The sequence below is a fragment of the Balearica regulorum genome, chromosome 1, assembly GCF_011004875.1.
Source record: "Balearica regulorum gibbericeps isolate bBalReg1 chromosome 1, bBalReg1.pri, whole genome shotgun sequence".
Classification (NCBI taxonomy): Eukaryota; Metazoa; Chordata; class Aves; order Gruiformes; family Gruidae; genus Balearica; species Balearica regulorum.
In genome coordinates, this window is record NC_046184.1 from 121,035,046 (window position 1) to 121,058,451 (window position 23,406).

The following is a 23,406-nucleotide window of genomic DNA, read 5'->3' on the forward strand; positions in this document are numbered from 1 at the left end:
GTGCCTGCTGTGGCATTGTTTTAAGTATCTGTTCTTGTTTGTAAAACAAAATTTTTAAAGTGATAAGCTGCTATTCTTTAATACTTGGATACTTATTAAAGGCTTAGCTAATCTTTGCATGACTTTGCTTACCTTCTGGAAGTATGGTTAGATAAGGGGTTTTCTTCTGAATCTGCTCTAGATTATTTGTTTGCCGTAATTTAGGAAGGTCACTGGGCATCCACAATACTTTGTGTATATGATACTTCAGTGTTCTTATGTGTCTGTGGTTACAATAGATGATTACACAGTCATAGACTTGTTGATCTTGAGCAAGTGTAGGATACATTTAGTTATCTAGAGTGATGTGCTACTTTTAACTACATTTAAGTTGATGCAATTATGCTCCAAGCTGAAAACCAGTAAAATACTTAAATTCATTATAATGAGGTTATTGATAAGAATTGCTAATTAGAAAGCTGGTCAGTGGGCTTCCAGTTTCTTACTTCTGTTAACAAACAGCTAGAATACTGAAACATACTCAGATATGTCTGGTCACAATGTTTCTTTTTTGTACAACAGGCTGTATATTGCAACAATTTGAATTGCTAAATTAAAATACTGTTAACTGGAGACAAGTCATGCTGGTGGCCTGTACTCTGAAGACCCATTTTTACGTTACTATGTGTCAGCCCTCAGCAGTAAATACAAGTACTTCTGTCAGCAGATGGCAACAGTGGTGAACAGTCAGAAGACAACCAGCAACTTTTCCCATCTCTTACAAAAAAATGTTTATCTGAATGCAATTTGGGATTATTGGTTGTTGTTGTTTGCTTCTTTTTATTGCAATTCTAATTTCTCTCTCTCCTGTCACCTACCTTACATCTTTTACTGTATTCCCACCAGCAAATACCATGACATCCTGTGACACGTCAGTGAAAGTAATACATCTTTTTGTAAAGAATGGATTGGGAGAGAGCATTTTCTTTCTATATGTTTTGTATTTTAAGCTCTCAGTGACCAAGATAGACAGGTAATGTGGGTGCCTGCTGCTTTTGTAATTTGGAAATGGCCCACAGAAAATAGGTTGCAGTTTTAAGTAAGCTATTTCCTCCTTCTAGTGACAGAGAGCCCTAACTGAACGTGCTCTCTCCCTTTGAACTCTGCAGATGTGTGGCTCAACATTTATAATCACTTGTATGAGTCGTCCTCTTTATTTTGCTCCTCCTTCTTGTCATTAGCCAAGAAATGAGTCCATTAGTTGCATCTCTTTTGCAAGCATTCTGGCTTAAAAATCATCTATGCTTGCTGAGGAAGCGTTTTGCGAGTCAGGCTGCTCTGTTGGTAGGATACGCTGGCATTTTCTCAGTTTCTGATTTTGCTAGGAGATGGCTTGGCCCCAACAGGTAATAAAGCACAAACCTTTTGGTTCTCCCAGACTTCTTTCTTGTTGGGAATAATATAAATTCCTTTTGCTTATGTTGTGTGGAAATAGGTTCAATTCAGTCAGAGTCAGGTTCTCTAATAGTTTCTGGAGGCCAGCTCTCCTCTTAGAGGGTTCCTGTGAGTGATGCGATACATACATGTCATGGGAAAAGAGGTCAGAGGATTGCATTCTGTACACTTGCTTTTTGCAGGTGTCAGTTCTGGCTACCTGGTGATGTGTAGAACAGTATCTGTCCTCTACTCAAAACTTGTTAGGGTTAAAGTAGGAAAAAAAGATTGCAGTGATTTTGTCTTTGTACAGGTGTTCCCAGTGCTCAAACAGGAGAAAACCAAGGAGTTTGCGGGGGGGAAGCTATGACTTTCAGAGATCAGGTTCTTTTAAGACCTTTAATCTGAATGATATTTAGCTGGACGTGATGGAAAAGCCACTTCTAATGCCTTCAGAGCACCTCAAAGGTGTTACCAGGCTCTAGTGCAATTTAGAGGTGCTGGGTAGAAGCTGTGGTTCTATGTTGTTTTTCCAGTGGTGGCAGATTGTGTAACGGTGTGATAAGTGGAGTTGTAGAAGCAGTTACTGCTGTTTTCTCCAGTAGTTTCATATTCCTAAAATAATTTGTTATTATAATATGTAAATTTGAGGGGTAAAGGTCGGGGAGGTTATGCTCTTCATAGTTGAAAGATTGGAGGGACACAGAATATTTCAGTTCTTTGTAAGAAAATGTGCATTTTAATGGACAAGAAAAACTTCAGGATCTCTTTTCTTTAGTATCTTGATATAATATACAGTAAGAAAGAAAACTTAAGAGTAGAAACTTTCCTTTTTGTTGTTTCCATCCTAAAATTTCCATTTTATGCAGAAATACTGATAAATTTTTTTTGAGCAAAAAAAATTCCTATTTTTTGCTAACCTACTTCAAAAATAGGCACTTGAGAGACAAAATGCTTTAATTTACTAATATCTGTCATTCCCATTTTAAAGCTGAGGTCTGAAAATTGAAGTGACCTTTACTCATCAAAAAGTGTCAAGGACTGAAAGAGGGCTTTTGTTAACTGCTATGGCTTTTTGTGTAACTGCCAAGTCATACCAACCTTCTGGCAATTAAGTAGCCCTTTGCATTGCTATTTCCTTAGAAAACAGTACACTTATAAGTAAAGCTTGACGTAAAATAGCTTTCTTTTTTCCTACAGATGCAAGTAGTAACAGAGTTAAAAACTGAACAAGATCCCAACTGCTCTGAAACTGATGCAGAAGGGGTGAGTCCTGCCCCTGTAGAATCTCAAACTCCAATGGATGCAGACAAGCAGGCCATTTACAGGTAGTAATGGACTTGTGTTCGGTCTTTTGAAGGGTAAAGGATAGAGGAACATTTTTTAATTAATAATAAATAGTTTAAAATCAGATGATCTCTTGGCTAACTGTCTCAGTTTGCAGGGAAAGAGTAAGATCAAATTAGCTTCACTGTCAGTCTTCAGCCAAGAAAAAAAAAACCACTTCCCTTGATTGTGGGATTCTTCAGTTTCAGCATAGTTTTAAAGGATATTCTAAATGTGGCTGCCTTTAAAGCACAAGTGAAATTTAGCAAGCCTACTCAGACTGTTGAACTATGGTCGCTATTTGTTATACTGTAGTTTTTATCTTTAATGTGAGATTTTATTTTTATTGTAATTAGATCCATCTTTACTCCTATTTCTTTAGGGATAACAATCTGTTGCCCAGTAATTAGCTCAAACTGGATTAAATGTTGATGTATAAACACACTAATCTGAGATTTTTCCAGTGTTAAGTGCTGTGCTAAACAGTATGCTTGGTTTTGATGAGGTTAAGTGTTCTTTTACTTTAAGTGCTTTATAAAGACATAATTACTACCAGTTTGCAGATTAAAAAAAACCCAAACAAACAAACCAAAAACCTGAAGCAGAAAGATGTATCTGCTCATTTACAGGCTTGTGCTAACAAAATCATCTGCTCTGATCATGATTTCATAGGAGGCCTCTGAGTATAGCTTGGATACTATTCTCAATTCTGTAAAGTTATTTATGATGTATAAATAAGGCTCTCATTGAAGAATAAATGTGTTTTATCAGACTTTATTTCATGATTTAAATCTGCATTCATCCTATTTGTAAATACTAATCCTCATTTTTAATGCACTGTATCAATGTATCTCTTGCCACTCAATTACAGTGAATTAAACAGTATGTCCTAGCTTTTTAGGTTGTGATTGTTCTTTGTATTTAAATATACGTATTTTACTGCTTTACTTGCCTCTAGATTATGTGGTAAATCAAAATGAAAAAAACCCAAAACTTTCATCATGTTTTGCTATAGCCAGTGGTGTTATATGTAGTCACTTCTAAGACTTGTCTGTCTTTTTCTTACGTGGGTGACTTACCTCACAAGAGCTGGATGTCTTACTTTCAGTGGTGTACATATAAGTGAAAATACTTATTCATGTATTTTAACTTCTATTCTAGGCACCCGCTATTTCCCTTGTTAGCACTATTATTTGAAAAATGTGAACAATCTACACAAGGCTCAGAAGGCACAACTTCTGCTAGTTTTGATGTAGATATTGAAAATTTTGTAAGGAAGCAGGAGAAAGAAGGAAAACCCTTTTTCTGTGAAGATCCAGAAACCGATAATTTGGTAAGTATGAGCTGTTTCTTTTACTTCTGAAACAATCATCATATTTGCCTCTTCTTCCTAATTTCTGATCTCAACTGGTGTTTATAGTTTCTCCTCATATTTTTCTTCCTACCAGAGATTCTTCTTTATGTTAATGCTGAGAAACATTTTTTAAAAAATTCTTCTGACTCCTTCTTTCCCTCTTATCTGACATTGGGCCCTTCACAGTTGTTTCTCATTCTAAACTGGCTGCGATTAGTATATTAGAGATGAACAGAAACATATGCTTGCCATATCCAGGTTGACTCTGCAAATCAATTTTCAAGTGTCAACACATATATTTATCAAAAACGTGTAATCAACGAAAGTTTTTTCCAACTGTTTGTTTTAACGAGGATTCATCTAGTTAATGTGGGAGACAAGCTGTTACAAGATGAGCTTAGAAACTGTAACATACACAAATTTTTTCTTACATGTCATTGTCTCCCTTAGGCTTTCTGGAAGTCCTTCCTATAATGAAGCTGTGATTTCCCCAGGCCCTTAGTCTCCCTCTTGAATCACATCTCTAGAGAGCACCTCTCTTGACATGCTAGTTCCTAAACTCTCTACCTGCCTTCGTCTCTTTAGAGTCATGTTGCAACTGGATTTTTATCTTATTCAAGTGTGTTAGAATTATAGGGGTCAAGTGCTTTGTTTCATTTTTGAAAACCTGTTCCTTTAAGGGGGCTATGTAATAAACCAAGTCTTCATCCTTGAGTCTACCTCATAGGAGAAAAGGCTACTTAAAATATTGAAGTTCACAAGCTAAACTAAATTGATGGGAGGCTGTAAACAACAGAAATGGTAATGTTTTAAAGTTGATATATAAGAAGATTTGTGTGGGCAAATAATATCCTGCATAGGGGCTTAAGGTAATGTACCTGGAGAAAACTCTTAAACAAAAGCAGGACTTAAACAAGAAATAAATCTGACATGCTGTTTAGAATTGGCAGGAGTGTTGCAGTGAATAGTGTGTTAGGAAGAGCATGTATTGTTGCAAAAAAGAGGTCAATCTTGGCTGCTTTTGCAAGCAGCCTAAATAGTCATTTTGCATAACTTGACTTCTTTCCAAGCACTTCATGACCAATTGTTAGTGTACTTAAGTTCTGAGAAGGTAGTACTTAAATAGTATCATGGAAAATAAAGCTACAAGAGTCTCTATGTACGATTAGACCAGTGTGAGAGTAAAGGCGGCAGAAGAGACTATGTTCTAGAGTGAGGCAAGCTTTTACAGCTCTAGCTAGAGAGACATAAAAAGTTACCTTCTCAGTTACTTGTTATATCCTTTTAACTGTAGGTTACAGTGCCCAGGATTGAAATATCTTAATACATTGCGTCAATGATCTTAGTCTATGTGAATATAAAGTCACCTTAGATTAAATCTTCTTCAAGGATGAATCAAGTTCGTTTTGCCCTAATCCACCTGCAAGAGTGCTTTCAAAAAGTTCTCTTACAGCTATGGCTGAGGAGCTGTTGTCTCACAGAAGCTTTTATTTTCAGTTTGGAAACATTCTGAGGCTCAGATAACGTTTTTGTGTTAGAAGGTGACCCAAAACAATGCCCTTCAGAATGATGGGAAACAGCTAAAGGAGGATGCATAATATGGTACATAATCATACTCTCAGTATTAATGTAAAGATTCTCAGTTTATAAATGAAGAACTGAAGAACAGGCATTGGCCACTTTAGTCAAAGTTACAACTAGAACAGAATTGGACCCCCAAAATCTCTATGTAATATCTTAATCATTTATCATTGTGGGCAAATTGTGATGCATCTCACCTGAGAAATACTTATTGATACAGACAGTGACTTAGTTTTCTAAGTAGAAAGAAGCATTGACATATCTACTAAAACAGTTCCATGAATAAACCCTGTAGTAGAATGACTGTTGTCATTGTAGGAATTAAAAATAGAATATGAAAGAAGAAAAATAAAGGCATGGGGAAATAAATGATAATTCTGCTCTTTAGTTACTGCCCTAGTGTGAGCAGTAGTGGTGTGGGGTGCTTTGGGTTTTTTTTTTATTTGAAATGTGAGTGGTGTCATATTACATTTATGAAATATTTGTGGCACAATATAATGATTGTCTTATGTTTGTAAGCCAAAATAAGTACTTCAAAATGGTTATAATGAGGTGGTATATCTGTGAAGAGTATGGCTGTTCCATCTGGCTGCAGAAAGCCTTGGAGATTGAGGGCCACTGGTACCATAATTTTAGATCTTTCTTGAACAGGAAAGCACTCAGGCAAATTTGGGGGGGAAAGAAAGAGCATTATTGAGAGAGAAGGAGATAAATGGTTTAAAGAGCCATTAGTTTCTGAGGAAGACTAAATCTAGGCTAAAAACTGCGGTTCATCACAGATGCTAATTGGGACACGCACAAAGTCCTGTGTGGCTTTTGGTTGTTAAAGAATGAATTGCACAAAGAATTCCTGAAATAACATGCCAGTTTCAGGATCTTGTGGTTTGGCCCTGGTATCTAGAAATTTGACTATTGGGAATGGTTATACTTTTGGAATCACTTCTTTATCTCTTTCACTCTATAATATGTCCGGGTTTTTGTTACTGCTATCAGTGACACCTCCAGAGTGCTGGCCCATCAGCTGTGAATTTGAAGACGCCAATAAAATTTTCCATGGCTCTTTCTTCAAAGACTTTCTTGAATATACTTGCCTCCAATACTTTACTCAAAAATGAGAGTTAGTTCTGTTCTGCATGAAGCAGGTCTTCTGACTTGCTAAGCCTCAAGTTATTTTCTTCATTTATAACTCTGAATTCAATACAAATATACTGTTTTCTCTTATCTTTCTAATCCCAATTTCTTTTCAGAAGCACATCTGAAATCTAATAGTCGGAAGGTAGTAGTTCTGGCTCAGTGGATGAGGAAAGAGCAATGGATACAGTTTATCTTGGCTTTAGTAAGGCTTTTGACACTGTCTCCAATAATGTTCTCATAGGTAAACTGATAAAATATGGACTAGAAAAATGAGCAGTGAGATGAACTGAAAACTGACTGAACTGCTGTGCTCAAAGGATTTTAGTCAGCAGCATGAAGTCACAGAATCACAGAATGGTAGGGATTGGAAGAGACCTCTGGAGATCATCTAGCCCTGCTAAAGCAGGATCACCTAGAGCAGGTTGCACAGGATCACATCCAGGTGGGTTTTGAATCTCTCCAGAGAAGAGACTCCACGACCTCTCTGGGCAGCCTGTTCCAGTGCTCGGTCACCCTCAAAGTGAAGAAGTTTTTCCTCATGTTGAGATGGAACTTCCTGTGTTCCAGTTTGTGCCCGTTGCCCCTTGTTCTGTCACTGGACACCACTGAAAAGAGCCTGGCCCCATCCTCTTGACACCTACCCTTTAGATATTTAAAAGCATTGATGAGATCCCCTCTTAGTCTTCTCTTTTCCAGGCTAAACAGACCCTGCTCTCAGCCTTTCCTCATAAGAGAGAGATGCTCCAGTCCCTTAATCATCTTTGTAGCCCTCCGCTGGACTCTCTCCAGTAGTTTCCTGTCTTTCTTGAACTGGGGAGCCAGATGTGGCCTCACCAGAGCAGAGTAGAGGGGGAGGATAACCTCCTTTGACCTGCTGGCCACACTTCTTAATGCACCCCAGGACACCATTGGCCTTCTTGGCCACAAGGGCACATTGCTGGCTCATGGATAACTAGTTGTCCACCAGGACTCCCAGGTCCTTCTCCGCAGAGCTGCTTCCCAGCAGGTCATCCCCTAACCTGTACTGGTGCATGGGCTTGTTCCTCCCTAGGTGCAGGATCCTATACTTGTCTTCGTTGAACTTCATTAGGTTCCTCTCTACCCAACTCTCCAGCTTGTCCAAGTCTTGCTGAATAGCAGCACAGCTTTCTGGTGTATCAGCCACTCCTCCTAATTTAGTATTGTCAGCAAACTTGCTGAGGGTACACTCTGTCACCTCATCCAGGTCATTGATGATAATGTTGAACAGGACTGGACCCCGTACTGACCCCGGGGCATACTGCCAGCTGCAGGCCTCCAAGCAGACTCTGTGCCACTTATCACAACCCTCTGAGCTCTGCCATTCAGCCAGCTCTCAATCCACCTCACTCTTCCACTCATTTAACCCACACTTCTTAAGCTTGCCTATGAGGATGTTATGGGAGACACTGGCAAAAGCCTTACTGAAGTCAAGGTAGACAACATCATCTGCTCTCCCCTCATCCATCCAGCCAGTTGTGCCTTCATAGAAGTCTATCAGATTGGTCAAGCGTGATTTCCCCTTGATGAATCCATGCTGACCACTCCAGATAACCTTCTTTTCTTCCACAACCTCAGAGATGACCCCCAGAATGAGCTGTTCCATCACCTTTCCAGGGATGGAGGTAGGGCTGACTGGCCTGTAGTTTTCTGGGTCCTCCTTCTTGCCCTTTTTGAAGATCAGAGTGATACTGGCTTTTCTGCAGTCCTCAGGCACCTCTCCTATTCTCCATGACCTTTCAGAGAGTGGCTTAGCAATAACATATGCCAGCCCCCTCAGCATTCTGTCAGGGCCCATGGATTTTGGGGTGTTGAGTTTGCCTAAATGATCTCTAACCTGATCCTCCTCAACCAAGGGAAAGTCTTCCTTTCTCCAGACTTTCTCTCTTACCTCTAGGGTCTGGGATTCCTGAGGGTCAGCCTTAGCAGTAAAGACAAGCAAAGAAGGCATTCAGTAACTCTGCCTTCTCTGTATCCTCTGTCACCCGGGTACCTCGTTCAGCAGCGGGCCCACATTTTCCATAGTCTTCTTTTTGCTGCTGATGTACTTGAAGAAGCCCTTCTGTTGTCCTTGACAGCCCTTGCCAGATTTAATTCCGAGTGGGCCCTAGCCTTCGTTGTTGCATCCCTGCATACTCTGACAATGTTCTTATATTCCTTCCAAGTGGCCAGTCCCTTTTCCCACATTCTGTTAACTTCTTTCTTCCCTTTGAATTGTTCCAGGAGCTCCTTGCTCATCCATGCAGATCTCCTGCCTCCTTTGCTTGATTTCTTACTCTTCGGGATGCACTGATCTTGAGCTTGGAGGAAGTGGTGCTTGAATATTAACCAGCTCTCTTGGACCACCCTACGTTCTAGAGTCCTAACCCATGGAATTCTCCCCAGCAGGTCTTTGAAGAAGCCAAAGTTAGCTCTCCTGAAGTTCAGGGTTATAATCCTACTTATTGCCCTTCTTCCACTCAGGATCTTGAACTCCACCATCTCATGGTCATTGCAGCCAAGGCTGCTCCCAGTCTCCACATCCCCAACCAGTCCTTTGTTTGTTAGTACAAAGTCCAGCAGCACCCCTCTCCTCGTGGGCTCCTCCACCACCTGTATCAAAAAGTTATCATCAATACTCTACAGGAACCTCCTGGACTGTGTTGCCTTTCCAGCAAATATCAGGGTCTTCAACCATCAGGGACTTCAACCAAGTCCCCCATGACAACCAGGGCCTGCAATTGTGAGGCTACTTCCAGCTGTCTGTGAGCCTCTTTGACTTCCTCTTCCTGATCAGGTGGCCTGTAGTAAACACCCACAACAGTGTCACCCATATTAGCCTGCCCCTTAAGTCTTACCCATAAGCTCTTGACTCATTCTTCATCCACCCCTAGGCAGAACTCAATACATTCCAGTTGCTCTCTCACATAAAGACCAGCTGAAGGTTGGTCATTAGTGGTGTACTCCAGGGATTGATACTGGAACCAATACTGTTTAACATCTTCATTAATGACCTGGATGGTGGGGCAAAGCGTACCCTTGGCATGTTTGCAGATGTTGCAAAACCAGAAGGAGTGGCTAATGACCACATGGCTGTGCCACCATTCACAGGTACTTCGTCACTTCTGGAGAAATAGGCAAATAGGAATCTCATGGAGTTTAGCAAAGGGAAATGCTAAGTCCTGTGCCTGGGGAGGAATAACGCCATGCACTGGTACACACTGGGGGCCAAACAGCTGGAAAGCAGCTTTGTGGAAAAGGACCTGACAGTCCTGGTGCACATCAGGTCAAATATGAAATAGCAATGCATCCTTGCAGCAAAGAAATTCAATATGCTTGGGCTGTTAGGAAGAACGTTGTCAGCAGGTCAAGGGATGTGATACTTTCCCTCTGCTTGGCACTGGTGAGACACGTCTGGAGGGCTGGGTGCAGTTCTGGGCTTCCCACTACTAGACATAGACAGACTAGAGTGACTCCAGCAAAGGACCATGAAGGTGATTAAGGGACTAGAGCATCTCTCATGTGAAGAGAGGCTCAGAGAGCTGGAATTATTTAGTCTGCAGCAGTGAAGGTTTGGGGGGATATTATCAGTGTATTTAAATACCTAATGGGGGAGTAAAGAAGACAGACTCTCAGTGGTGCCCAGTGAAAAGGCAGGAGGAAATGGACATAAATTGAAACACAGGAAGTTCCATTAAAACATAAGAAAAACCATCTTTACTGTAAGGGTGACTGAATACTGGCACAGGTTTCCCAGAGAGGTTGTGAAATCTCCATCCCTGGAGATAGTCAAAACCCAACTGGATGTGGCCCTGAGCAACCTGCCCTAGCTGACCTTGCTTTGAGCAGGGGGGTTGGATTAAACAATCTCGTGGGATCCCTTCCAGCCTCAACTATTCTGTGGTTTCTGTGAGCCTTCAGAGATTTGTTTCTCGAAGATCCTACATGCCTTGGCCTGCTTCACATGCTTTTTGGTTGTACCCAAACATTCTCTCAGATCTAGCTTGCGTTGGTTATAGATGGGTCTGCTGTGTTCAAGTAGTCCTTCCTGCTGATTGACCTGTTTGTGATTTTAGTGGTGACAAAGTCTCTTGGTTTGTGCAGTATTCACCTTCGTTGATGGGCTGCACAAATGTGGCTGATTTTGTCTGAGATAGATGAGGGAGTATTTGTTTATGTCTTGTATTCAGTGGCTGCTGAGGTCAGTACTATCTTAAATTGGAACCACGTTGCAAAATCAAAAATCTTTGGCATTGAACTCCTGTTCTGTAGTCATATTGTTAGCCATGACTTTCTATTACTAGATACCAGAAGAAATCTGAGTGCAACTTGTCCTCTGCCTGTCCTGAAGGCTGCGGACTCTGAACAGCTGACATTCTGACAAGCTGTTTATTTTGTCAGGGGTAATGAGCAGAAGAGCTTCTGTCAAGTTGTGAAATAGCTAGTATAATTTTCAGTCTCTTCTTCAGCTTGTAATATTGGTGCTTGCATAGAGAAGGCTGTAGTTGGGCAGTTTTTTCTGCCGTGTGTCACATAAATGTATACGTTTTTATATAGATGAAAAATCTCTTTTTAGTAGAGAGGGATTCTAATATTGCACACCTTTGTAATGTCTTCTGTTCTTGCTGTCCCTCCCTTTTTAACTTCAATATTACATCAACCACTCACTTGAAAGGAGAAGCCAGTGAAGACTGCTAATTAGAACAAGCCAGAAGGGTGGAGCAGGTAGGCCAGACAACTACTTGCTTTCCACCTATACTTTTATCTGACCCTGGCAGAGTCAAACAAATAAGGTGTAAATGTCTGCTCTGTAGCAATCCTTTAACTTGGAGCCAGAGCTAAAGTGAGATGAATTGAACATTATAGTACTACAAAGAGCCAAATTCAAGTCCTTTCCAAAAAGTCACAGGCCTGCCTACAGTAAGGAAATTGGCTGCTAATTCAGCTGTTTCAGATTTTTTCCCTTTACTTCTTTTGGAAGTGGCACGTAGAACTCAACTACACTGCACAGTTTTTGTGACGGAGCTTAAACTAATGGCTCCAAAACAGCAGAGTATCATTTCAGACTCCATACTGCCTATAGGCTAATCGACTAGATAACAGAAATTGTGAAGGGCCACAGATACTGATTGTAGGGCCTCTTACAATCCTGGCAATGCTTCACATTGCACACTCATTTGAAATACCTTGAATATTCCAAAGTAAAAGTTTGGTTTTCATCCAGAGAAAATACAGAATGTTAATCTGGACGGCATAGGCATTAGATCAGTGTGACCAGAAAGGGAGTTCATCAAGAGCAGTGTAAGGTTGTTCTAACTTGAGTAGCTCTTAGGAAGCTATAGTCTAGATTACCTTGTTACTTTGAAACATATTATGTTTCCTATTCTAAATTAATTGGTGATTTTCTGTATTAGTAGTATAAAGGATTTCAGCAGTGGGAAATACAGGTAGCATCCACCTGAAACTTAACTTTAAGGATATCCATATATTGCTAAACCTGGCCTGTAAACCAAGTTTCAATAATTTTTTATTATCTAGATGGAAGGGTTCTTTCTGGTTAACCACTCCAACAGCATCAGTTGGTGATCTTGAAGCAGCACGGCAAAGGGTCAACACAGAAATAGTGTTACTAGGCCTTTTACTTTTGCAGTGTCTTTCCCAAGCCTGACTTTGTCAGGCACATTGTCAAAATAGAGTGTTTGAGTGAAATGGATGGGAACATTTCTATAAATGTTGATGGCTTCTGGATCAAATCAGAGCTTTGGTATTAGGCTTCAGCATATTTAGAGAAGAGCAAGAATTTCTCAGAATAGATTGTAAGAATTTGGAAAGAGGTGAAAAAATTGGCACTTTCTTGTGGAAGGGTTTTTTTTTTTTTTCTTTAAATGAATGTTTAATGTACTCTGTGAAATTACCTGGATTGAGCATATTTTATTTGATTTATTGCTATGTTCCTATTCTTTTTCTATACGTGCATTCATCTAAAAGAGTCAGCAATGGTTTGTGTTCAAAACCTGCAGCACTTAAACCCACAAAACTGTGTTATGGCTTTCCTAAAGCGTGAAGTTTCAGTTGTTGTCTCTTCCTTTTTCTGAGGTGTATAAGATGCCTCTTCCTTCCAAGGAAGGGCATGTCACAGGAGTTCAGTTCTAAGATCTGTTGAAAGAAAACTGATAAGCTTCAGTGCTAGCTCCTAGACAGATTTTTATCAGCTTGCCCTGAGAATGTAGCAAGTCTTGAGATTCTTTACTTTTAACGCAGATTCATCTTCCAGTCAGAAGAGGTAGTTGTCTTTGGATTGAAGTTACAGTCCATCCCTAATAAATACACAAAGAAAGTGGCTTTTCTGTGGTAGTTACATGTTTGCTCTTCAAGAACTGTTGGCCACAAACAGAACTTTGAAACTTTTCCCTTCCAACTTCCCTGGCTCTGACCATACAGGTTAGACTATTCAGGGAGGTAAAACAGAGAGGTAAAAGTTTATGATTTTTTTGCAGTAAATGTTTAGGTCTTGTAGATATGCATGGCACAGCATATTATCAGAGCCAGAATTATCCTCTATCTTGGACTGTCTTCTACAGAGACCTTCTGATTTTCAACAATTTTGTTCTCTTTTCTGATTCTTAGTCACCCATGCTCTCCATGTCTGCACTGATCTTCTTTGAACTTGATGTTAAGTGCTGATTAGCTGCAAGACATGCTGCAGACCTCCCTTTCTTCAAATCCTAGTCCCTGTGGGAAGGAAGTGGAAGCTGAAGGTTGTGCTCATTTTACTTACTAGACGGGAAGTGTACTTTCTTTCCCAGAGCTTTAACTTCCTCCTTATCTTTTTGAATTGTTACTTTGCATCCACCTTAGTCCTTATATTAAGCATCAGTACCAGAAGAGATGTTTGCTGTTAAGAACCAGATCTTGGTGGTCTGTATTGCTAGCCAGAGGTTCCCAGGTGCACACGCTTCTTTCTGGAAGCATGCTCAGCTGTATCGCCGTAACATGGAGTACCATCTGTTGGAACCTCTTACCCCTTTGACATGTCCATCTCATTTTCACAGATAAAACAGATTTGGAATGAACCAATGAACCAGCTTCTCTTTGTTGTCTATTAGTATCCTTTTGTGCTTAGGACTTAGGATCCTCCATGTCTTAGAAGTTGTTCAGCATGAGTGTTTGCAGATAATTTTTAGAGCTTTCATAGATTACATTATGTTTTAAGACATTCAGTACTTAACACTTCTTTGTTGCTTACTGTTAACCCAGCCACTGTGGAATCATTGTTTGCCTCAGGATGGTTCCTACCTCTTGTATAGCTTCTGTTCAGAGTAAACTTTTCTCATATATGGGTGGCTTTTTTAATATCCGTGCATTCATAGGACCATAGGATGATTTAGGTTGGATTACAAGCTCAAGAGGTCTGTAGTACAACCTCCTGCACAAAGTACGGTCAGCTGTGAAGTCAGAGCAGGTTACTTACGACTTTATCAAGTCTAGAAGCAATACAAAACATGGGGTGTTAAATATACTCTCACTTTTGTATTTGAACAGGACACTGCCTTTTTTGAAGACCCCCGAGTTTTTTGTTTCATTTGTGGTAAGGATTTTTGGTTCAGTACCCTCTTCTCAAAGACTATCCTATTGAATTTTTAGTTGTGTTAGGAAAAGTTACAGTGGTGGTGAAGCCAGCTGATGTCATTTAAATATTCTCAAGTGAGCAAGCCATGCTTTTGCATTTCTGAAAATTGTTCTTAGTAGTGTGATGTGCAGAACTGTCTCATAAACCTCTAGTCATACCTTTCCTAGCTATATCTCATAGCTGGGGACTCAAAGTAGGGAAGAGAGGCTATCAAATCAAAACAAATGAAAATAAAACCCCCCTCTCCCACAGTTTGTGTTCTTCCCCTGAAGACCTAAATTGCCCCAGAAAGATTTGCTCAGGAAGGTAGGTGAGCTGTGAATGTACATATTTTAATTGTTTTCTTGCAAATGAGAAGAGTCATTTGAGTAAGAAGATTACTTGTCAGTATATGGTGATTCTTGCATATATGTTGTCTGCGTATGTATTTGCTATATGCTTATGTTATGTGCACTGAAATCCATAAAAAACCAAAGGTGAGCTGGGGATTGTGACTAAGGTGGTGCGTAGTGTGTTCAGCGCCCTTTGCACCATGTGCTTGAGGCACGGAAAAGACAGGACACAGGCACAATCTAAAGCATTTTTAGGGCTAAAGATGTCTCAGAATTTAATATATGACATATTTATATGTGAATATGCTCTGGGTAGCAGCTTTAGCAGGAACTGGAAGTTTTTCAATAATCTTTCTCTGCTTAATAGTTACTGTTACCCTTATTTACAAGTGTTTCAACAATATACATATATCTCATGGTTACTTCTGTCTGTGCATTTCTCTGAAATGATGCACCAGGTTTATTTCTACAGCTGACAAGGCTGAATCAAGTGGGTTATAAAAATTAATTATTCTGTGGCATATTCTACTCAGTAGCACTAAATAACAAAAACATGGTTGTTACAGATTTTTAACGTGTACCTTTTAAGAACATAGGAATGAAATATTACTGCTACTGTGATCTGTCTGGAAACATTTCTTTGTGTTACCTTTGTTCAACATGGGTGATTTTTATCAGGAGTTTTTAGCTTTTTTTTTTTAAGGGGTGGGGTTTTATTTGGGGTGGGGTTTTTTGTGTGGTTTTTTGTGGGGTTTTTTTGGGTTTGGTTTGGTTTGGGTTTTTTTTTTAGTTTCAAGGAAAAAGCAAACTTCTGCCAACAAATTCAAGTTTGGTCCACCCATGGTGCAAGAGACCAGGAGCCATATGGCCACAGTTAGTGTAGTTGTAAATGAGTAAATAAGTCCTGGTGACAGGCATGGCATATTTACAAAGTTTTGTTTGCCTTCCCAACCACAGTAGCGCAGCTTCCTGTAAGAGAAGTGTGACTGTGTGTGGCTCTGCAGAAACCTGGATAGTGTTACTAATTCTTGGTTTGTGGTTAATTTTGACTTGAATTCAATTTTCACTTCAGCCATCAATTTGAAACTAAAATTAAGCTGAAGAAAGGACTTTTGTTTTTCCTCCAAACAAATGCTGATAAATAAATAATATAAATAATGGGTAATGGTTTAAGAAAAAAAACCCTCCTACGTGAGGAAAGCTAATCGCTAATATGGTCAAATATTATCTGCCCAAAGGCATATTTTTGTTACTTCAGTTCTAGCCAAATGTTTAAGGCATTCACTAATATATGTGCTCTGTGTTGGTCTGCCACATGTGAAGAATTTTATAATTAAACTTTTTTGTCTCTGAAACTCTTTGGCTGTTGCAGTATTACAGAACAGTCATTAATACTGAAAGGAGCAGAATATCTTTAAACATAGATGACCTTTGTTTTTTATTAAAATCTAGTTAAATTAGCAGAGTTTAACTTGGTTCTGTTTAAAGGTACTTTAAACACAGTTTAAACAGCAACCACTGCTGAGGGCTGTTTTAGAAGATTGCTCTTTTATATACCTTAGTGCTGAGCCATTGCACTTACTATTTCAAAGGCTTTTGATGTCATAGGTCATAAGAGTTACCAGATTTTAATTTGGATCAACTGTCTCAAGTCTACAGCTCAGATTTTTCTGCAGCTGTGCTTTTAAAGATGTATGATTTGGCTTTTTTCTTTTTAGCCCTGAGAAGGGATAAGTTTTCCTTTTTTGTTATCACTTCAGTTTTTTTCTCTTGTTTAACATACAATTTTCTACACTAGGTGAGTGTCATACAACTGAAAAAACAGGGAAAAGATCTGTCACAATGAAAGCTAAAGTCATCATGGGGGAGAAGGGAGTACACACAGAGGTTTGCCTGCCTTGATCTCCTTCAGGTGCTTTGAACAAAGGCAACTTCAGCTCCCCGTTCGCTTCTTTAGTTTGAAGTAGTAAGTGGATTACTTAGCTATCATTTCTGGTCCTTGGATTCAGTGCTCTGGCCAGGTACATGACTCTTCATATAGGAAGGTTTTTTCCAAATAGTGCTAAAATCAAGCTCTGCACTTAGTTTCAAAATTATAATCTATTCAGTTTCATAAAACTGACAGCTATTTTTCTTGGAGATCTAGCATAGCAAGTAAATGTTGGGGATGGCACACTGTATGAAGAGTAAAGTAATTACTTTGCCAGTGTGTTATGTACATATTTGAATGTCCTGGATTTCCTACTGCTTCATGGAAATTTAGACCATCTGGATTTGGTTTTAGCTTTTGATCTTCTGCCATGACCCCTACAATCACCTAAGCTATTTTTATGCCGTAGGTAATACCATTAGCTATCCAAGCTCGTAAGTATCTTTCTTGCAGTAAGCATGATAAGTATTTTCATCACGTACTTATCTCCTATATTTCAGTTTTTGTTTAAACATGGCTTTCTTATTGGGTCTAGTGCTTTGTATTTAATGGTTTGTATTTCAGAAAGTCTTCTCACCTGAAAGCTTTTACAAGGTTTTACCTCAGAGTTATTAATCTTTGACATACAGTTACAGAGAAACTTCAAAGCTCTAGGAAACTGTTTGATTTCTTTAAGCTTTGTTGAACAATGTGACAAACTTTGGGACCTCTTTATTCTAATTTTATAGAAAACTAAAGGTGAGATGGCAGGCCATTTCCAGTACCTTTCACCCTCCCTAGCAATTTATGTGACAAATTTATGCTAAGTCACAGAAGGGTCTTCTCAGTGTATCTCAAATTCATCTGTACACTTTTAGTTTTCCTGGGACAGGGTGTAATGTGGAAATGAACCTGAAGTTTCTGATATGTAGCTCAAGACGCCTAGTGCTTACCAAGCCTGTTCCAACCACGCTTTCCAAATAATATGCGTGGTTGCGATTACTTTCCTTCACTTTTCGGTCTTGTGTGGTGTATGATCCAGAGTTGTATGATGAGGATAAAAGATCATGTGGACATGCAGGCTCATTCTGTGCTCCGTGTACACCTTAACACCTCTGTCTTCCTAATATGTCACATGTGACAGAGACAACGATTATATTGTTGTCATGTTTTGTTTCCCCTGTATGGTAGTTTACTTGTGCAGTGGAAGGATATAGGTATTTTATGTAAACATGTTCCTTTCACATTTCAGGAGCATAATGGTCAGAACTAGAGAACTCTAGTCAGCACTCAGCAAATAGTAACTCTGCTTTAATTGGATGATCTTTGTTACTGGAAAGTAGTGTTTGCTTAAATCTCAGATTAATTTTTAAAAAAAAATAACAGTTATTTTGTTTCTAATTTTTTTTTCCAATTCTCTCCCTAGATGGTAAAAGCAATCCAAGTTCTACGTATCCATCTGCTTGAGCTAGAAAAAGTTAATGAACTCTGCAAGGATTTCTGTAGTCGTTACATTGCTTGCCTGAAGACAAAAATGAACAGTGAAACTCTATTAAGTGGAGAGCCTGGAAGCCCTTATTCACCTGTGCAATCACAGGTATGTTTCAAGTACAGTTAACTGTATTTTTGCTTATTTCCTTAGGAAATTGTAACTACACTTCTATTGCTATTAGTTTGCAAACAGAGTTTCTGCAGTTTCTTTCACTTTCTCGAAATTGGTGATTAAGAGTAGAAAGAGCTGTATTTTTTTTTTTGTGCACACCTGTGTGCCACTGCCTGATGGACAAATTTGTTCAAATGTGCCAGAACAGAGAGTCACCTTTTTTGTCTGTCTTCCTTTTATGATTTTCTCTTAGTTCAGCAAATGGAGATACTCAGAATAGCCTAGATTTGCTATTTTGTTGGAAGGAGGCTAGGAAACAGAATAAACAAAGGAGAAGAAAAAAAAATCCTTGTTAAGAAGCTCTCTTTAGTCTTGTCTGCTTGATTAAAATACTGACATGGTGGCTACTTTTTATACACCATCTGTATTCTGGAACAAACAGACAATGTCTGATGGATTGTAGTTGCAATATTTGAGACGTATGTCACCTGGGGTAACTGTAGTTATGAATGATACCCATTTCTATACATATGAACCTCAGTTTATATATTGTTGACATTACGTAAATGCAATAACCAATTGCTTTTTTTTAGTAAGTCAACAACAGTTAATTAACAACAGTTAGTACATTATGGTTGATGCTTCTGCTGTTAGATGCTGGAAAGTGAGCCCTGCCATCCGAGTACCTGCTAGATATCTAGTCTTAGGGGATGGTCCTTCTCTGACTTATGAATGTATTTGGTGCTATGTATTCTGAAAAGTCTCAATGACTTTTAACCTTCACCATCTGGACTCCTTACTTAGGCTTTGCTGTCTGGAAATGTGGAAAGGAGAGTCTAAAATCAGACAGAAACAACTTCTAAAATATGGGGCTTCTTTGTTTGTTACAGTCTTCTGTAGAGACAGGAGGGACTGAATTTTGTATTGGGTAACAATAATTATTCATACATATTAAAGAATATGTAAGAGTTTGCATCGTCAGGGTTGAATAAGAACTATCCTGGGCACAATAAAACATATTGGGCATCTTGAATACTGAATACGTTATTTTGAAATTGAAGGAATTAAGGTAATAACTAAAATTCTAAATCTTTGATGCTTGTAATAAGAGCATGAAGGGTCCATTCCATCTATCCTTTATCTCTTGTGCCTTTGGAAACTGTTTCTCTTAGTATTTATATACCTAGAATCAGTTCAGTCCTAAAATTTCTCAAGATAGTTTTATGTTTTTTCTAACAGTTGCTTTCATGAGGGTTTTCAAAGGTAATGCTTGGTGATAATGAGAAAGTTAACGTAGGTAATGATGAAATTCTAATGAAGTTTCTTTCTCTTTGAAGTTAATCCTGTGATTAAGCTCCAAATGTATTTTATATACATCTACACAAGCATGCTTTATCTCCTTAAAAAAAAATCTAAAACTTTAAAAAACTTTAAAAAAATGCAATCAACTAATTGTTTTATTTTTCTAGCAAATTCCAAGTGCCATTGCAGGCACACTCAGTCCCCAAGGGATTATGGTGCCAGCATCAGCATTGCAGCAGGGAAATGTAACTATGGCAACAGTAGCAGGTATGACATAGTGAAGTAAAACTGGCACCTTGTTCTTCATTTTAGTTTCTCTTATAGTTGTTACAAAAATATAGAAATACTTTTAAAAATATGTTTTAACTCTACTACTTGAAAAGCTGTTACAGTATGGTTGAGTGCCTTACTGGTTTCTGAATGTTCGTTTAATTTATATGTGTACCCAAGTATCCATTTGTGAGTGGAGGTTACATACATAATATTAAGAGATCTTTCTGAGCAATGCTACTTTTGTTAAAAGACGTTTCAGAGACGTCTTTTTTTTCCCCTTCCTTCAAAAAAAGAATTCTGTTTGACAGAAAAAAATCCACCATGCAATACCTAAAATACTGCACTTGCTAGCTGTCTCATGCTCTACAGAGTTTGGAACGACACCTACAAATCTGTGAAATCCTTGATGTCCAAGTCGTTCTTCTATTGTCTGGAGATGGCATTTGAACTGAAATGTTTTATCTTGCTTCTAAGCAAGGTTTTCAAACAAACAAAGAAGAAAAACCTTGACTACAAATGCAACAAAGCAATGCAGTGTGCTACTACAGCATATACTTGCAGAGAGGTTATCCCGAGACACAATATGTGCCTTAAGGCTTTGGTGCCCAGGACCCCAATATGCATTCACCAAAATTCTGTCACCTTAGTTGACCCAAGCATCTAAGTGTTACGCATCTGACTGCCCTAACCACTTGACACACATAGGTGTGGTTTTGGAGTTGTGACCCTTGCCGGCTGAAGAGTTAGCTCAGTTAAAACAAAATTATGAACTATTTTATAGCCTGATAGTTGTGGCATTTTCCTTTGAAAATAGATTTAGAATGCCTAAAATACAGAGAAACATAATCGAATTTCATACAGATTATTGTGGATGGCAAAAATTTTAGTGTAGCAAAGAGCACATCTTACATGCTTACTAGAAGGAATAGTTGATATGTGACCAGCAGGTTGAGGGAGGTGCTTCTGCCCCTCTACTCCGCTCTTGTGAGACCCCACCTGGAGTACTGTGTCCAGCTCTGGGGGCCCCAGTACAGGAGAGACATGGATCTGTTGGAGCGAGTCCAGAGGAGGGCCACGAAGCTGATCGGAGGGCTGGAGCACCTCTCCTGTGAGGACAGGCTGAGAGAGTTGGGGCTGTTCAGCCTGGAGAAGAGAAGGCTCCGGGGAGACCTAATTGTGGCTTACCAGTACCTGAAGGGGCCTACAGGAAAGGTGGTGAGGGGCTGTTTATCAGGGAGTGTAGTGACCGGACAAGGGGTAATGGGTTTAAGCTGAAGGAGGGTCGATTTAGATTAGATGTTAGAAAGAAATTCTTTACTGTGAAGGTGGTGAGGCGCTGGAACAGGTTGCCCAGAGAGGTTGTGGCTGCCCCATCCCTGGAAGTGTTCAAGGCCAGGTTGGATGGGGCTTTGGGCAACGTGGTCTAGTGGAGGGTGTCCCTGCCCGTGGCAGGGGGGTTGGAACTAGATGGTCTTTAAGGTCCCTTCCAACCCAAACCATTCTATGATTCTATGATATATTATCAAAACTGTTGTATTGTCTGCAGTGCTGATGTGTTTGTGTGTTTAAAGAGAATAATATTTGAAGGACTTTTACTTACCTATAATTTTTGTTGCTGTTTTGTTTTAAGGGGGGACAGTGTATCAGCCAGTCACTGTGGTCACTCCACAAGGTCAAGTGGTGACCCAAGCACTGTCACCTGGGACTATTCGGATCCAGAACTCTCAGGTTTGTTTCATGGGCTTCACAGAATAGTATTCTGGGTTCAAATAAATCTGCTTGGTTTTAAGCATTTCAGTTTGTTTGACACACTGTCAGAATATGTACACAGACATAGTAACTAATGTGAAATTGGTGCGAGCACTGTTATGGGAGTTACAAATTATATAACATGGCATAAGGTCCCAGACAGATCTCCTTTGCCACAACAAGTCTTCATAGTTCCTACCTGTTAAATATCTTTTTTTACTGATGGCAGAAAAGTATAGGTACATGGATTTAAAATAAAATGAACTGAAAAAACCACCCTCCCCCCACCCCCGCAAAAAAATCCCAAAACCCACTCACCAAAACAAAAACCCCTGTGAATTCAATAGACACTTTTTCAATGATTAAACATCTTCTAATTGTTGAACTAGGTTTATGGCTGGATAAATATACTATATTGCATTATGGTGCCACACTGCTGTTGTCAGAAATTTAACTTTTTATTGTGATAGCAACCACTAGTACTGTGAAACTGTATGTATGTCAGAATTTACGTATGTTGAGAAGCATTTTGCCATAAAACCTTCAAAATACTCAGCTGAGACTATGGGAGATCCTCACATTGGGCTCATTATATCATACCCTAAAAGATAAGGGCCAGTACTCTTTTTTGGGGAGGCTTTTAAGAGTTGGATCTGGAGAGCTCAAAGAAACAACTAAGGAAAAGGAAACACGAAAACTAGACCATCTTCAGTTACGAAAAACCTTGCTAGCTTTCTCTTGGAGCAGGAAGTGGTAAATCAAATCTTCCAGGAATCCAGAGACAATTAAAAATGTGAATGAGGAGCTACAATCTCCACAGCATAAAATCTGTTGGTAATCACTGACTCACTGTCTTCTCTTCTTCCTTCTTCTGACCTTCCAACTGAAAAAGTATGCTTAGTGTATTCTTACCTTCTTTTTATTGACAGTAGCATATATGTACTTGCCCATATTCTTCCCTAGAATGCATACCGTTCTGTCCTCAGATACCTTTCAGAAAGAAATGTGCAAAATTACTCTCCTAGACTGAAGTGTTTTTGAAGAAAAATGCTTTTTATACCTCTGATGGAAAAAAATAAAATACTGAGTGGAAAATAATGCCTACAGCCTATAAACAAAAAAAAGACTTGGCCTTCTGTATATATATCTGTGACTACTCTTGATGTTAGTAGGTATCTCCAAACACACGTATACATAGGTTTGGACATGTGTTCCTTGTCAGCCATAGGAAATCCTTCTTACAATTCTTCTTTTTCAGTGTTTCAGAATGCTGTGGAGGTAGGGGAAAAATACTGGGGGAGAGCTTATAAATTATATTTTATTATTATAAATTATAAAGCCTCCATATACAAGCAGTTTATTTAGAATGTAAAACATTACTTTGGAAAAAAAAATTGCTCCAAATATATATTTGGTTTAATTTGATAGCTTATACGTAATTTAAAACTTGTTTCATACAGGACATAATGACTGGCTTAAAGAAAATGCTCCATATTGTCTGAAAAAACTGATTTAGAATTATTTCAGTTATAATTGTGTGAAATATAGTCTCATATGCAATTTACATGCTGTTTCTTCTTATCTCTGCATAAGCATTTAAGAACATATTCCCTAATGCTCAGGTAACTGATGTGCAAATGATTTGATGTATCCATAGGAAGTGAAAAAGAAATATGAACCTTTAGGAAAATAGTACGAGTGTTGTAAAGTGAATAAGAGTTCTACCATGTGTATCATCTTGTTCTTTGAGAATTTAGATGCATTTAATTAGCTGGACCATTAGCATCTTCATTCACAACTCTA

General features: G+C 39.0%; 1 protein-coding gene across 9 annotated transcripts in view; it reads left to right on the forward strand.

The window, feature by feature from the left end:
• PKNOX1 (PBX/knotted 1 homeobox 1) overlaps positions 1 to 23,406 on the forward strand; it is a 62,392-nt gene that overhangs the window by 27,119 nt on the left and 11,867 nt on the right. For 7 of the 9 annotated variants that reach the window (XM_075772936.1, XM_075772922.1, XM_075772898.1 and 4 more), the window contains 5 exons: positions 2,614 to 2,741; positions 3,901 to 4,072; positions 18,103 to 18,273; positions 19,749 to 19,848; positions 21,485 to 21,582. In XM_075772936.1, the coding sequence (XP_075629051.1) occupies positions 2,614 to 2,741; positions 3,901 to 4,072; positions 18,103 to 18,273; positions 19,749 to 19,848; positions 21,485 to 21,582 (669 nt within the window). Of the gene's footprint in view, positions 1 to 2,613; positions 2,742 to 3,900; positions 4,073 to 14,347; positions 14,394 to 16,709; positions 16,734 to 18,102; positions 18,274 to 19,748; positions 19,849 to 21,484; positions 21,583 to 23,406 lie in introns of those variants that run through there. The other 2 variants (XM_075772941.1, XM_075772951.1) reach the window with 2 other exon arrangements.